General features: G+C 42.8%; 1 protein-coding gene across 1 annotated transcript; it reads left to right on the forward strand.

The window, feature by feature from the left end:
* Window positions 1–2,449: 2,449 nt before the first annotated feature.
* On the forward strand, window positions 2,450–4,408 carry fuz (fuzzy planar cell polarity protein). The gene has a single exon (XM_028804286.2). The coding sequence runs from the start codon at window positions 2,778–2,780 to the stop codon at window positions 4,032–4,034; it is 1,257 nt and encodes a 418-aa protein (XP_028660119.2). The 5' UTR covers window positions 2,450–2,777; the 3' UTR covers window positions 4,035–4,408.
* Window positions 4,409–17,668: the final 13,260 nt, after the last annotated feature.

A 17,668-nucleotide genomic window follows, 5' to 3' on the forward strand; every position in this document is an offset into this window, starting at 1 on the left:
TTGGGTTCGCTTCCCGGGTCCTCCCTGCGTGGAGTTTGCATGTTCTCCCCGTGTCTGCGTGGTTTTCTTCCGGGCGCTCCGGTTTCCTCCCACAGTTCAAAGACATGCAGGTTAGGTGCACTGGTGATCCGAAATTTTCCCAAGTTTGTGCTTGGTGTGTGTGTGTGCCCTGTGGTGGGCTGGCGCCCTGCCCGGGGATTTGTTCCTGCCTTGCACCCTGTGTTGGCTGGGATTGGCTCCAGCAGACCCCCATGATCCTGTGTTAGGATATAGCAGGTTGGATAATGGATGGATGGATGAATGTATTATTGTATATAAATAAAATGTATTATTATTATTATTATTGTAGTAGGGGTATGCCAGTCTAAAACAAACAACAACGAGGAGGAGGAGGAAATGGCGTCCGTTTTCTGAACAAGACCCCAGGGGTTCTCAAACTCGGTCCTGTCGCTGCAGGTTTTTATTCCAACCATCTTCTCTTTTTAATTGGACTCCCTGAGCTAATTAAGTGAACTGTTATTTCCCAGATTCTGTGCTTTGTGAACAATATAGAAATTAGAAAACTAAGTTTGGTAAAAAAAAAAAATTAAAATGTACTAAGTAGTTATATAGGGGGCAGCACGGTGGTTTCCTCCCACAGTCCAAAGACATGCAGGTTAGGTGCATTGGCGATTCTAAATTGTCCCTAGTGTGTGCTTGGTGTGTGGGTGTGTGTGCCCTGCGGTGGGCTGGCACCCTTCCCAGGGTTTGTTCCCTGCCTTGCGCCCTGTGTTGGCTGGGATTGGCTCCAGCAGACTCCCGTGACCCTGTAGTTAGGATATAGCGGGTTGGATAATGGATGGATGGATAGTTATATGGGAATAATGTATTTTTTTTACAATACTTTCATCTTGATTTTCATTCTACTTTTCCATGTGTTCTAATTGTTTAATTGATCCTTTATTTACTAATTAATGGGTTTGACGCTAAAGTAGTTGCAGCCTTTCACGATTCAGAGTTGTTTGCCTGGGTGTCTGCTCTGCTTGTTTTTAATTGTCATTATTAAGATGCAATGAATGAAGCAAACTGCACAGAGAAAGAGCAAAATGTAATGAAATCAACAAAAGAGAGTTAAGCATAAGCAGAAATATTTCTAAATGTCTTATAAATGTAAAAATCTTGCTGTTGTGCTTTTCTGAATGTAGAATAAGAGAAGAGAAAAAAAATACCATCTAATAAAATGAGATCAGTGTTATCAGTTGTTGTCACTGATTATGAATCTGACTGGAAGAAAACCCAATGGGCCCCCAGGACCGAGTTTGAGAACTCCTGACACATTTGCCACATGAAATTGTATTCTAAAGTTAAGCGTTTTTTTTTTTTATAAATTTTAAGAAATATTTTGCCCTCACTGGCACAATACAATGAAGGCTGATGGGGCATGGGGCACCAATGGAAAATAAAAGCCTAAAAACTTACCGATGATGGGCTAAACTTTCAATATAAGATATCATATCTTCTGTGTTCCTGAGGCATATTTGTTACAACAAAAGTGAGCTGAAAGTAATCATTTTATCGCATATTCCTGATACTGTTTTTTTTTTTATGTAGTAAGGATTTCTATTTGCTTGTGTGAGTTCTCACCTAAATACAGAAGTGGGTCAAAACAAAACCAACCACATAGCACAAACAGTTTACTATGATTTGGTCTTTCAAATGGAAATCACACACCCGGGGTTGAAAGATTATTGTGGAAGAAGACAAGTGGTACCCCATGCCCCATTTGCCACTGTTGTCAAGTGCCAGGGAGATCAAAGATATTCTTTAAAATTTAAGGGAAATGCTGAGCTTTAGAACAGTTTTATGTGACAAATGAACATATGCCATGTTTGTAAATAAGTACCTTTGACTTGAAAAATAATAAACTTATCCTTTAATCCGGCCTTGGGCTGGCACATTTTTCTTTATCCCTTAAACAATCCTGTTATAAATCTGTGCTCTGATTAAATGTGACCTTGTCACAGTTTCTTCTTGCTATTCAGTAATGGGTACTGCCTGTACCCTCAAAGCATATATAGAACGTTTAATGTTTCACTGTTATCATACTTAAACAGAAAGCTTTAAAATCATAGTTTATAAATGTCATTCACCAGTGTTATTTCCAAATGCGTATTCCCAACCGTTTCTTCCTTAATTTTCCGTTTCTTTCTGTAAAGGCAGCAGATTTTGATAATTAAGCCTGGTCTGGCAGCTCTGGCTGCCGTTTTTTGCTTCCCTTTCTCTTTCTTAAGAGCAAAATGTGATAAGACAGCAAAAAAAAAAATCTCAGAACACAGGCAGTTTTACTTTAACTGCACTTCCTAGGTGGCGAACCGTTTGAATAGGGAATGATGGCATTATGCGGAAGACATTGTTTGAACTACAACTCCCAGGTGTCTTCGCGGTTGCACACACAATCGACGTCACCATACGTTGTGTCTTCTGGAAGCGCGGCGTTGCTGTGGAAACTCGCTCATGGCGGAAAGCGACAAGGGACGAGACGAAGTTTCAACAGTTTGGAAAACAGCCCGGGTAAATCTCCTTACATTTTCTGGACGTTTACCTTGCGCAGTCAGGGCTGCGGACTTCATGCGGCGGAGTGAGTAAAGCGAAGTCATTTTCATTAGCAGAAAGCTTCTGAATGAACTATTTATGGGTCGAGGATCCGAGGTGTCTCGAGACTTTGTATTTTTTAAATAATCGTGTCATGCCTTGCTCAAGTGCCGGGTGAGCCGGTGAGCCACTTTCCAAGGCGCTCCATGATGTTCCAGGCGGGCGCAGTGCAGCTGCTGTGTCTCACAGCCAGCAGCGGCGTCCCCCTCTTCTGCCGCGGGCGCGGAGCCTCTCGGCAGCTGCCCTTTTCCGTGATCGGATCCCTGAACGGAGTGCACATGTTTGGCAGCAGTCAGGACGCCCAGCTGTCTAGTACTGTCACGGAATGGGGCCGGGTGCTGTGGAGGGTCTACCACGAAAGCATCACCCTTATCGCTGTCAGCTCAGAGGAGGGCGCTAGTGAGCTGTATCTCGAACGCCTTCTGGAGAATGTCTTCAGCTGCATGGTGCTGATCCTGGGCTTGGACGACCTGGCAAACATCAAGAATGTGGAGAGACTGAAGCGGGATCTGCGCTCCTGTTACAAGCTTATCGACAGTTTTCTGGAGGTACCCAATGAGGGTGTCGGTGATCTGACACACTGTGCAGACTGTTTAATTCCTCAGGAACCGACCATCCTTCAAGAGTGCTTAGATGGCTTCTCCCAGGCTGCTGAGAGTGAGTTTGGATGCCTGTTGGTGGATGGGAAGATTGTTGTGGCCACAGAAAAATGGTGGCGCCTGGCCCCGCAGGAAGTGGTTCTTCTCTCGTTTCTAGTGCGCTCTTTGGGAGGAAGTTCTTCTAGAGACTATCCTGTGTTCCTACCCCAGGGGAGTCCTAATGTCCCTCATCGTCTACTCTGCTTTCAGTTACTTGCTGGGGTCGATGTGTGCGTACTTTGTGGGCCCACCCCTTCACTGCAAAAAGTCGAAAGAGAGCTTGTCTGCCGGTTCTGGTCCCCACTAATTGACTGCTTGCGCATCTGCGTTCGCCTGAAGGGACGTTGCTTCCCAGGCACAGTGTCAATCCCACAGGGGATTCTGGGACTGCTTCTGATCAACAGGGATAACAGTCGGGCCCTCTGTTCCATCCAGGGTTTCCAGGAGTCGGCCCAGAGCAGTGCATCTTTTTCACAAGAGAGACGGAGGGAGCTGCTTCGACAGTTCTACACGCTGGCCACCACCCGCTACTTTTTAGCAGAGCCTCAGGGGGAGAAGCACAGGGCCTTGACTGAAGAGTTCCAGTTTGGCTTCACTCATGAGCCTGTGCAGTGTTACCTGGTTACAGATGATTGCAAATGCTTTGGAATTCAGACCCCACAGTACCAATGCTTTGTGCTGACCACTGATAGTGTGCCCACCTTTGCCTTGCGGTCTCTAGCCACTCGCACACTAACTGCTCTCACCACCCAGACTGCTTTCTGAAGAGAAGTATGCCAGCCGGGAGTCACATTGGTCTTGTTAGCATACGAGTGTGTGTTCACCCGCACTCCTCTGTGTCCGGGCAAGAGACTTGGGGTCCTAACTGCTGGCCGAACAAAAGGATTTGACAAGTCCCGATACTGAAATACCTTTTGAATCTTATGCTGCTTGTATTTTTTAATTCACCTGTCACTTTTCAAAAGTTTAAGGCATACCAGTTATAACAATATGTTGTCAGAAACAGTTTGGCTTGATAAACTGTTCTCTGTTCTATACTCCTGCGTTTTATTAAAAATGTTAAAAATGGGACTGCATATCTTGAGCCTTTCTGGAAAGTTCTGGGCCAATTGTCAAATCATGTGAGGTCAGTTTATTTTTTTATTTAATTTCAAATTTAAAAACACTGAAGGTCACATTATCTTAATACATAATTCGCCAGTCTCCTCACTCACTCACTCACTCACTCACTCACTCACTCACTCACTCACTCACTCACTCACTCACTCACTCACGTCTGTCCGAAGCCGAATGCACAGTCGCCTTCTGCGCAGCTGCCCGAAAAACCTTACGAGACCGACATCGCGGCAGGCGGCGGATTTACGGCCGCGAAAATTCAAAGAGAAAGGTGACTTCGATTAAAGCTCTAGAGGCCTGAAAGGCGATTTCGACTACAGCTCGAGGCCTAATTTACGCATTCATTCAGTACACCTATATCAGGTTTGTGGTGCCTATACTTATTATATATTACTAGTCATTTAGCCCGTTACAATAACGGGCGCTAGAACAGCAGTGCATAAACATTAGTAGGAACAGTCTGTATTAAATGGCAAGGGACTTTGACCTCATTCTTTTTGTTGGTCGTATTTTTCTTTCTTTCAGCCTTTCTTTTGTTGATGTTTACTTGCTGAGCTGACCGTTCTTCGTGGGCTGCCGCCGTCTATTGTATGTCTTTAATTTTCTGTGACAGTAATACTGTCTTGTACGACTCTATTCAATAAGGGTGTGTAGATAATTTAGTTCAAATGGCTCTGGAATATGTGAAGAGCAACATGTGCAGATCTTTATTTACGCGCGCCTTTATTCGCTGCGCCCAATTGAGGTCGTCCTTTTGAGGCTCGCCTTTTTGTGCGCGCCCTTATTGAAGGATACCGTCTTGTATGTCCGCTGGCTTGTACGTCTGTAATATATGTCCGTACGTCCCTAATATACCTTTAATTTTCTCTGGCGGTAATACAGGCGTGCGTGTTGGTAATATGCCTTTAATTTTCTCTGACAGTAATACTGGCTTGTATGTGGCTGTAATATGCGTCACTGTATTGTGTACCTTTAATTTCCTCTCACAGTAATACTGGTTTGTATTTCCGTAAAACGCCTCTAACTTTCTCTGACAGTAATATCATGCATCGCACCGTGCCCCGCGCATGCGCACTTCACCAGAAGACACCCACACATGGACACCTGGATGCACATAGGGATTTTATATATATTGATACTATTCCACTCGTGCCTGTTTCGTCTTACGTTGTCGAAACGGGCTCTTTGTCTAGTCAATTATAAAACAATACATCAAAAAATAGAAAAGTTATTTCTTCACAATCATGGCATGAATTATTGTGCCGTATAAAATTTTGTTCTAGATAAACCTGAGCGATGTGGCATAAACATTAAAAACATTTATGGATGATTTACAATTTATTTAAATATTTTAACATAGAAATCACTTCCAATATTCTTGTGAAGAAAAAATACATAAATGAATTAAAAATGACGTCCACAATTTGCATAGTGAAAATATGTTAGAAAATGTACTAATGGTGTAACCTTCACTTGTCTTTGTGGCCTGTGCAGACACTGTAGCCCTCAATGGACTGTGTTCAGTGTGTCGGTTCTAGAATTTTCTTAATCCATTTCTGAGTTGTGGGGGCCAAAGGCTACCCCACCAGGATTGGACAAAAGCCTGAAAACAAGCCTGGACAGGACTCTAGTCCATCACAGGGACCACTCACACCCCCCCCCCCCCCCCCATATTTCCAAGTTGCCATGGACATAACCTAAATGAATACAAATTTTGTAATTAATTCCGCCTGTGGTTGAGAATGTCTGGCTGTAGTAATTTACATGAAATGACACTTGTAAAGCTGTTCAGTTATGACAAATATTAAGAGAATAACAGAAGTTAAAGGTCGCCTTTATTACAGTGAGTGACCATTGTGGATATCAGGTGAATGTGGCACTCGGATGGTAAATTACAGGGTGACCAGATTTTCAAAGTTCCAAACCGGAAAACTTGTGTAGCATATGTGCCCACGCATAATGGCTGCTTTATCTCATCATCATCATCAATTAGAGGGATCAGGGCACAGATAATAACCCCTTTTGACAAATGATTCCACCCAGTGCTTTATGTTTAAACAGATACAGTAAGTGACGGTGCTCTGTTTTTCTCCGCTTCTTGTTCCTTGTTGTGATGCTGTTTAACTCTTTCAGGGCTGAATATTTTTTCCAAAAAACATAGTTTCTGAAAAGAAATGGCTTCACACAGAAATCAACATAAAACGTCTGTTGCTGCATGCTGCAGCTGCCAGTTTGACAAGAATGGGCGGCAGGCTTGCTGCCAGGCTGTCTTCACGAGGCTGGTGCAGTCATGGTCGCAGTGCATTGCAATCTGGTTTCTACCTCTTATCATTGTTAAGTGATGCCGTAGGTGTGTCAGCACCATGATTAGCTGGGGACCAGTCACATGAAGCTAGAACCTCGCATTCGTTTTCGATCACTTGTGTCAAAATCAGAGTCCGGCAAGTCCAGTTCATAACGGTCAAAACTTTGTCCATGGAGTATTTTGCGTTACGTATTCACTTTGATCTCTCGCCATTATGTCAGGGCCATTTTTGCTGTGGTTTGCGCTGTGCTACTCACACAAGCCCAGGAAATCACGGTCAAAACAATGAAGCTAACTTTCCTTCTAGCAATGGAGTCCAACTAAAACATAACGGTTGGTTTTGTCACACTTTACAGTTGATAACCATCGTCAACTCCTCCTTTTGACAAAAGTCAAGAAAGAGTTCAAGCACGCAAGTTGTTAATTAAGTGAGGTTCCATCATGTTTCATGTTTCAAATATATTATGGAGAGGTTTGTTTCGGCAGAGCGATGGTTTATTAGATGGGGCATCTTGTTAAACCCGGGACATTTTGATATTTTTCAGTTATTTATCGGGACACATAGCTTGAAATCGGGACTGTCCCTGTCACTGGGACGTCTAGCCACCCTAGTAAATTTATATTGTCAGTGAAATAGCCATGCCACAGGGTACTTCATTCATATCTCATAATGTTTTATTTTTCCATGCTTGCATTTTATACTTTTATGGTTAGGAAGATCATTCATTTACAGTGGTTTTCAACCTTTTTTGACAAGTGGATCATTTTTAGACCTTGTGGACCGGGGTGATCTCCGTGGAGTTTTGAGCAGCTTGACTAATTAATGTTCTGTCAAAAACAGGGGGTGGGTCCGCTGTGGGGTTCTGAGCAGCTCAATCAATTAACAATAGATAGAAAAGCGTGCTGCTTCTGTGATTACAAGCAGTGGAGTTCCACGGACCGGTGACAATTCATATCCAGCTTTTTTGCAGTCCGACAGTAGACAATGACAGCATTAATATATTTACCATATCTGCCTTCTCGCAGACCAGCACAGAATTTCTACAGACTGGTGCTGGTCCATGGAAAACATGGGCTTTAAAGCATTGGGAGACGTGCAAAGCAGTTGCTTGAACCAGCTGATGTGGTTTGGGCATCTGATTAGGGTGACTCCTGGACGCCTCCATGGGGAGGTACTTAGGGCAGGTCTGGGAGGAGACCTCGGGGCACACCCAGGACACACTAGGGAGGTTAAATGTCTCAACTGGCCTCGGTATTCCCCCCTGGAGGTGTTGAAAGAGGTGACAGCGAAAAGGGATATCTGCCAGCTCAGATCTAGATTAGTGTCAGGAAATGGATGGATGGATGGAAGGCAATGATGTTGGACTTGGTTCTCTTCCATTTGCACTCAAGCCACTGAGAAGACTTCATTATGTCACGATCAGGACTGAATTTTAGGGTCTTATGGCCTTTTTCTATATTATATACCATTTTGCGTAACCGCTGTTAGGGTCCCATCCTGCATTTCTAGTGGCATGGTCTCTGGGGCCGTGACGGCGACGGGATAAAATGTCAGCATTTGCACCAAGCTTTACAGGCATATGATCTACAGATAAATCCTTTAAACACTAGAAGAAACTCTTTCTATGCTTTTAATATTCATTGACTCTCGCCTCTAGTCTGGGTTTTGGTCGCTTTGTTTAATTTTGATTTGTTTTGTTTTGCCTTTTGCACACATTTCTCAGTTCATTTTAAAAAATGAATTATCTGTTTCCTGCTGAGGAAGAACTCATTAAGCAGAAATAACATGCTAATCGAAAGGTTTCCACATGCACCTGGCTGGACTTGCAGATGCCGGATTGCACACCTGCGCAAACATCCAGTGACGGCGAGTAATTTTTCCACCCACGCATGCAATTGGGGTAAAAAAACAAAAACCATGCACATGTCGTGCTCGGAGTTCAAGACCCTGCTTGTATGTTTTTTTCGGCCATGGTAACCTTGATGTGTTCCACCTCGTGCTTTACAATTTTGTCTCGGAGTTGTAATGGAAATGCCATGTATCGTCATCCATAATAACCAATGTGTTGATTTGCAGAAAGATCGGTCACAACTTCAGGCCGCTGCTGTTTCTGTATCATCTCTCATGAATTCGAGACATTTGGGTGACACTACACAGCCGTTCCAGGTATTCAACTGTCACACCTCGCCCAACTCTTTCCTCCTTAGAAATACACAAAATTTTTATTGTCAGTGAAGAGAGGTGCAAATTAAGAAAACACCTTTCTGTGCAGACTTTTCTGTACATTTTGTTTTTACATTTGCAGCCCTCCACCTCCACATTTCTTTCACAACATTTACAGGCAATTCTGCAGTTTTCTTTACAACTTCTCCTTTTTGTCACCCCTCACTGTTCTTCCCTATAGCTTAGACATGACGCCCACTATAACACAGGTCAGTTTTCCATTCCCCCCCCAGACAACCAGTTTAGCTTGCAGAACACACCAGTCAGCTTCTACCGTCTACTACAACTACAGGTGTCCAGCCCGTAGAGGAGTCTCTTCCTGTATGTCCACTCTGATAGCCCTCCGACCTCCTACTACGGACAGAATGCTCGTTCGTTCTTCTCCTCACCACAGCCTAGTCACTGCTGCAGACTGAGACAGCATGTTGGACAGTTCCGGTATATTCTTCCACCGGCCACCGGACAAGGAATGCTTTCTTCCTAACATAATCATTCTGTCTAATGGGATATATAATGGGGAGGGCACCTTGTGCAGCGCATGCTGAAGCCATCAGTTGCAGACAGGCTTTACCTTCGTCCAGAACTTTCTTGTATTTGTTCCTCTCCGTTGGGTATCTTGGCTTTAAGTGCTGAAATAAACTGGATGTGCTGCCACTTTGATCTGCTATCTCCATTCAGCAAACTTAGTGCTTTACATTTGTTTGTTTGACATCCTCTCTTCCAAATCCACTCCAATCGTAGACATCTGAATTAAAGTTACGGCCTTTCTTTGCAACAAGCTCATTCATTAGAGAAACGCCAACGGCCACTCGTCTCCATCGTTGCATTATTTGCTTTTGACTGTACACGCGGGACCAACTGATCAAACTGGAGTGATTGGTAGCCTGATTTTTCCTTGACTGTTTAACTACCAATTGATACTAAAAAAAAAAAACAAACGTGATTTTCATTTTTGAATATCACTTTAAAATGTTATTTTGAATTAATCAATTTAATAATAACTAGGGGGCTTTGCCCCCTGCTCGCTTTGCTCACCAACCCCCCCGCCTGCACTATGCACCAGCAACTTCGGGTCTCTGTCACTCACGTATGTGGATTTCACTTTCACCAAACACGAAATCTTTTAATTCTCATGGATACGCCTCTTCATTAGGAAGAAACACGACTTTTCCCTGATGGCAACACAAATTAGACGATCTACAAATCTCCAACTTAAAGTTTAAATCTGAACAATATCTACATACTTCTGTCATATCACCTGTGTCCATATATTCAATCTCTTTTCGCTTTTACCTTTTCGTCAATATCGCATTGAATTTTGATTCCGTGTTTGGAATTATATCGTGACAAGGCAACGTAGAACTGCAATATCATTTCTTTTTCTCTACAAGAACTGTGTCTGACAATAGCATTCACACAAATGAGAAACGATTGAGCCGTGTGGGTGGTTATGTGGGCAGGACTTTTCCAAATCTCTTTGCATAAGCTCTTGTCTCTCGGGGCTTGAAATTTTCTCTCGCGGGATTTCACTTTCACCAAACAACAAATCTTTTAATTCTCGCGGATACGCCTCTTCTTTGGGAAGAAACACTACTTTCTTTTTTCCCAGATGGCAACACAAATTAGATTATCAACAAGTCTCTGACTTAAAGTTTAAATCTGAACAATATATTCAATCTCTTTTCGCTGTTCCGTTATTTCACTGAGTAATAATTTGTTTTTTGCGCTAATGCAATCCTTTTTTTTGAGACTTTTGAATTTTCGTCCTTCCATTATCAATAACCTGTTCTGCATCTGTACCGCGCCAACGTTTTTGAATTCTTTTCAACGTTCTGCTTTGTCATCTACTCTGTCTTTTATTTCCGGCCCCGGGTGTGGTTAAATCTCTTGGCACAAAGTCTCGTCTCGCAGGATGTGAAAGTTTCTTTCTGAAAAAGTCACGTCTCATCTCCTTTCAAGATTTTTTTTTATAATAGAGAGATAAAAAAAAATGCCCTACTCTAGTTCTAAAGTGAAGCGTGTTTTATAAGTTTAAAGAATTCCTTCTCTGTTCTTGCAGCTAACAAAGGGACTGAAGGGTATAGGGTCCATAGGTGACAGAAAAAGTCTTAAAACTTACCAAAGATGTCCACTTTGAAGCACCAGAGGTTCTGATTTAAGAAAACCTACCTTCCAGGTTTATCAGGCATCCTTGTGAGAACAAGAGGAAACTGGAAAGAATTCATAAACTCTTGAAACTGTTTTTCTTGAGGCAACAATATATTTCCTGTGTGTTTGTCTGCTTGTGAATAAGGGAGTTGATGAGCATGAAGCCAGACACGTAACTGAAACTGTTTAGAGCAATTCTGTCTTTAGAGAACATGGTTCAGAAATGTGCATATCCAGGCTGTAAACATAAATTTAAAAAGCAAAGCATTTAGAGTTCCCATTGATAATCACGATACCTTACAGTTATAGCTTATAGCCCTTAGGTTGGATGTGAACACTCAAGTGGAAGACCACTGAAAGCAGACCTGCAGATCTGTAAAGCTCATTTTTTTCAGGACTAGTACTTGCAGCTGAATAGGAAACCAACTCTGAAACATGGGGTTTGGGTTGCTTAGCTGCCTCAGGGTCTATTTATACATTTGTATGTGCTGTATGTACAGTACTGTGCAAATGTTTTAGGCAGGTGTGAATAAATGCTGTAAACAAAGAATGCTTTCAAAAATGGAAGTGTTAATCATTTATTTTCATCAATCAACAAAATGCAGTGAATGAACAAAAGAGAAATCTAAATCAAATCAATATTTGGTGTGACCACCCTTTGTCTTCAAAACAGCATCAATTCTTCTAGGTACACTTGCACACAGTTTTTGTAGGAACTCAGCTGGTAGGTTGTTCCAAACATCTTGGAGAACTAACCACAGATCTTCTGTGGATGTAGGCTTCCTCACATCCTTCTGTCTCTTCATGTAATCCCAGACACACTTGATGATGTTGAGATCAGGGCTCTGTGGGGGCCATACCATCACTTCCAGGACTTGTTGTTCTTCTTTACGCTGAAGATAGTTCTTAATGACTTTGGCTGTATGTTTGGGGTCGTTGTCCTGCTGCAGAATAAATTTGGGGCCAATCATACACCTCCCTGATGGTATTGCATGATGGATAAGTATCTGCCTGTATTTCTCAGCATTGAGAACACCATTAATCCTGACCAAATCTCCAACTCCATTTGCAGAAATGCAGCCCCAAACGTTCAAGGAACCTCCACCATGCTTCACTGTTGCCTGCAGACACTCATTATTGTACCGCTCTTCAGCCCTTCGACGAACAAACTGCCTTCTGCTACAGCCAAACATTTCAAATTTTGACTCATCAGTCCAGAGCACCTGCTGCCATTTTTCTGCACCCCAGTTCCTATGTTTTCGTGCATACTTAAGTCGCTTGGCCTTGTTTCCACGTCGGAGGTATGGCTTTTTGGCTGCAACTCTTCCATGAAGATCACTTCTGGCCAGACTTCTCTGGACAGTAGATGGGTGTACCTGGGTCCCACTGGTTTCTGCCAGTTCTGAGCTGATGGCAGTGCTGGACATCTTCTGATTTCGAAGGGTAATAAGCTTGATGTGTCTTTCATCTGCTGCACTAAGTTTCCTTGGCCGACCACTGTGTCTACGATCCTCAGCGTTGCCCGTTTCTTTGTGCTTCTTCAAAAGAGCTTGAACAGCACATCTTGAAACCCCAGTCTGCTTTGAAATCTTTGTCTGGGAATGACCTTGCTGATGCAGTATAACTACCTTGTGTCTTGTTGCTGTGCTCAATCTTGCCATGACATGAAACTGTCTTCCACAACCTCACCTTGGTAGCAGAGTTTGGCTGTTCCTCACCCAGTTTTAAGCCTCCTACACAGCTGTCTCTGTTTCAGTTAATGACTGTTTGGTAGAATTGGTTGATCAGACACCTGACTAGAATCCTACAAAATCCCTGACTTTGTGCAAGTGTACCGATAAGAATTGATGCTGCTTTGAAGGCAAAAGGTAGTAACACCAAATATTGATTTGATTTAGATTTTTCTTTTGTTCACTCACTTTGCATTTTATAAATTGATAACAATAAACAATCATTATTTATATTTCTGAAAGCATTCTTTGTTTACAGCATTTTTTCACACCTGCCTAAAACTTTTGCACAGTACTGTATATGGAGATTAAGAGTGGTTCAGTCTCCTGTATGACATGTGGCAGTGTCCCTCTCCCCAGTTAAGACACCTACAGGGATGCATAGGACTTGGAGTACAGAAGTGCTGCCCTGTTGGGGTCCGGTCCTTGGCTGCTGCCAGAGGAGGAAGATCTCCCTGGTTTTCATATACCCATGCAGTGCTCCCAACAGGCCAGGCCATATTACCAGAAGCATTCCTGAGCCCAGCTTAAAAAGAGCCCACTGCTTCACCTTAAAGTGTCTCAAGTTGGGAGTCAGCGGGCGACACTCACCAGGTAAAGCATAAGGAGGGGAAGAACTTACAGAGAACTTAGGATTGTGGTGTCGTTGGCTGTGCACACATGGAAAGTGTGGATATCAGGTGAAAACCCTTTATTTGAACCATGGGACAGCGTTGGGTGCTATTGTGTGTGAGGGTTGGGGCTCGATGGCACCCCTTTGTGGCTGCTAATATATACACACTAACTGAAATACTCAGCGTTACTCGGAAGGAAAATAAAGTGTTTTTTTTTTTTGTCTGAGAAAAACAAAAAGACACACACAACTTTAAAAATAAAAATAAGTTAATAAGCAATGAAGACTCACTAATGTGCTCGTCTTGAGGTCTTGTATGTAGGTTATCATCCAGTTGACGCTCAGAACCGGCCAACTCTATTTCATTTCAAAAGCAACAGAGGTGCGGTGGTGCTCAAACAAAGAATGCTGGCAGTCACCTCCAGTTCGCCCTCTGGTGGTTGTTCCGAGTGTCAACTGGATGATAACATGCATACATGACCGCAAGATCACCCCCCACCCTACCCAGAAGGGGGTGGGTTATGGTTGATTTCACCCTCCAGTATTTTAGTCAACCAATGAGGAACATGTGTACCAAGTTTCATGAAAATCGCTCCACAGATTGACTTTTTATACAGCACTTACCTTTTCCACCCCACCTTTCTGGGGTCCCTGTATGTGCCCAGCTTGCACCTTCTCTCAAATTCTGTACAGTATGTGTTATTACTTTGAAAAGTTCATTAAAGTTAATGTTACACAAAAAGTGCAATCACCCAAAGTGAATGAGGAGTTCTCCCATACACGGGACTATTTATGTTGACTAAGTTTAATTGGCTGCTTGAATGCTAATTTGTTTTAAACTAGGACAATTTTACTAATTTAAACTGAAATGGGTGGTATAATTCTATTAAGGACATCCAAGAAGTTAGTTTTTTCAGTGTTATTATTTTTTAACTTATTTCAAAAGTGTAAATTTTACATATTAATTATAACTGGACGTTACTTAAATATGAAACTAGTTGAATTTACAGTACTCGATAATATTGCTTGAAATATGTTGCCATCATTTTTTGAGGAAATCCAACTAATCATTTTTTAATACACTGAAAAAAAGACGTGAATAAAACATGTGAAAAATTGTGGACCCACTCCAGCGGATTCTCCAATGGCTTATTTTTACTTGACTCGCTTGACCTTAACTGAAGTCAGGTGAAGACAGTCCCAGTGTTGAATTAACGCTCCGACTCGTCTGAAGAATAAAGGTCATTGATTCTTGCAAATCGTAGGAAGACTATACAATGATAAATACTTCTAGCTTTAAATTTCCACTCAAAATGAAAGTTAAAATGGAACGACTGATGCCAAGGAAGACCCAGAGATTACCTGCTTGTAAACCGGTCAGATCTGCAAAGCAGACCCCAGTGACAGACACAAAGGCTTAGACGGTGATCCACATGACACAGAAATAATCAGCATTACTGAGTTGTCAAGAGGAAGCCTCTCCCGTGTCCTGCAGTATGCAAAGCATCCATTTATTTCCTAACCTGCTTATCCAGTTCAGGGTATAGGAAGCCGGAATCTGGGCAGCAGTCCATATTGAAGCCGACTGACACACACGCTATGTAATTGATCTTTAGTGCACCGTCTAATGCAATGGAAACCAGGAGGTGCTGTCGGGGCTCCATTGTTGGCGGACCACTTAAATTTTAGACTGATACTTGTAGAAGATTTATTGGCTATGGAGAATGCTATCAGCACATTCTAACCGAATAAATCACTTAACGACTTACATGGTGATGTGCTAGCTGGGATAGGCTCCAGGCAGCTCCCGCGCCAACTTCACCTAACAGATCCAGAATCCCCCAAACAACCGACATATAGTCTGTATTAAGCAGATTATAAAATGACAATGACCTCAGACGGATCTGCAGGTTAAAAGTCACTCGGCATTATTGTTTACATAGACACAAGCCCTTTTGAGCTGTGTGTATAACATTTAAATGGCCGTTTCTTCAGGCGGACTGGCGCAATGGATTGCAGAGCCGTGAACTAATTGGTCACCCTGATACACAACGCTGTGGCTGTAGTTAGATCAATAAAGACATAAAAACGCCATCTCTGGGTTAAAGCGGGACTCTCTTCAACGTCAACACAGTCGGAATTAAGGGATCCTCAATCGCAGTAATCCACTGTCACACTCCATAACACCATCGAGATGAAGATGCTCTCAAACAAACCGCGCGGGGCTTCTATACAAACTTATTTCTCAAATCTTGGTTTCCTTCCCAAAATCCTCTCGGTGCCGGTCGAAGACACGCCCCTTTTCTATAGGACCTGCTGCTGCTACTCACGCGTCATTCCCCGCCCACCTTACGTAGCGTTCGGCCGCCTTCCTGCCAGAACAACACCTTTTCAATTTTAAGTGCCAGAGCGGTTTTAAAGGGCGACCATTTAAGGGAACTATTTTTGGTTTCTTAAAGAACCATCCAGAGAAAGATCATTTAATTAGTAAGGTCATTAATAAATTATGAAGATCAGCAGGTTTCACTCACTCTGGCCAAAGAAATCCCCTTACGGCAGCACGGCACGTTGTTCAACAGTGGTGCAATCCCGTAGCAGAGTGTTAATATTCATTTGACATTAGCTATAACAAGACCAAAACTCTTACAATTTTGGTTCTTTAATGGCATTTTGTGGTTCTTTACTGGGTTGTGTGGTTTCCCCCAAGAACTATTGCTTGACAAACCACCATTTAATTCTTGGAAGGGTTCCTTGTATGTGGAGTTGGTACTTTGAAAAACTTTCTAAGACGTAGAAAACCATCTTCAATGTATGGTAGGCTACCTAGCAGGACAAGATGATACATGGGGGAAGCACAGGGCTACAGATGACAGAGATGCCTGTGTGGCACTTAATCTGCCTGGGTATCACTTGTAAAGCACAGATGTTGACAGTTGGACCATAAGCCCTTGTCAAGTGTAAGACTGTGGAGCAGTTTAAGGGCGCACAGGAGAGTCTTTCACTGGTTTTCTCAAAAGACTCCAGCTGCGGACATCCAAAGCTCCACTCGATTGAGGAGGTTGTCGCCTTACGTTATACGTCAGTAATACGCCTATTACACTATAGTTAAGATTAGGGTTGGGGAAGGTTTATCTGACTCAAGTTGAGTAAACCAGGTGACAAACACCTGCAATCCAATTGGCTGTCCAGCAGAGCTACTGAATCACGGAGCTGTGGAGGTCTGCAGCTGGATCCATCTCAGCTTTCTTCTCCTGACCTTAGAGTGAAGCATATTCTCCCCAGACGTCACTTAGTCCTCGCCTTCAGCTCCACTCCTTCTAGTGATAGACTTCATCAGAAGACCGGTATAGGAAGTGGACCAACACACTGAAGGAAACACCGATAGGCATTTGCTTTGTGAAACATTAAGAAATGTTTGAGGACAGAAATGAAATGGTGTTCTCCCACCTGAGATCTGAACTCTTTTTCTTCTGTTTTTGATTTATTGTCTTATACATTTTACTTGTAAAGCACCCTGGGTTGTTGTTGGTAGAAAAGATGTCATAAAAATGAAGGCTGTTTTTTGAAGGGTCTTTAAAATTCAAAACTTTTCTGGACATGTACATTAGTGCATTTTTCAGTCCATATCCGATAGGTGTAAAAATGAATCTCATTTCTATATATTGCCCTTCATGTGTAATTCTAGCTCCAAAAGCCATTTTTTGGGCTACGCACATAGTGCTAACGCTTGATACTTCAAGGGACCCGTGTTGAATGCCTGGTAACTGTCTCATTGGAGTTTGCATGTTCTCCCTGTGTCACTGCAGCCTCCATCTTGTTTGATCCCTCATCCCATGTGTGACTAAGTTAATTGGCCTGCCGGGACTGTGCCATGCAACATATTTGTGTCCCATTCAGTGTTGGTTCCTGGCTTGCTCCCAATTTCAATGAGTACCAAAAAAAGGTGGCTGGCTGGCTGGTCATTAATCAGACTAACTAGGTGACTCAGTGAGGGTCTTGACTTTGGTGGGGTTTGATTGAACCTACAGTATATTCTTAGGTTTGAAGATCAACTCCTTAACCACTAAAGGTTGGAAAGTGGAATCTCAGTGGGGGCACACAGTGAAACTTTGCTAGCATAGACATGCAGTGATTTTTTTTTTTAATACCCCTGGGCACTGACTGTGAGATCTTGAGATGCTTGTCACGATTCAAATAGCAGCTAGCTGGTTGGGACAGGCAGACTTCATTCCTAGCCTGTCTTCTGGAAGGTCATTATTGTTT

Source organism: Erpetoichthys calabaricus, chromosome 6 (assembly GCF_900747795.2).
Source record: "Erpetoichthys calabaricus chromosome 6, fErpCal1.3, whole genome shotgun sequence".
NCBI lineage: Eukaryota > Metazoa > Chordata > Cladistia > Polypteriformes > Polypteridae > Erpetoichthys > Erpetoichthys calabaricus.

Coding starts and splice junctions, on each gene's coding strand:
- fuz (XM_028804286.2), top strand. CDS start 2,778: ATGATGTTCCAGGCGGGCGCAGTGCAGCTGCTGTGTCTCACAGCCAGC.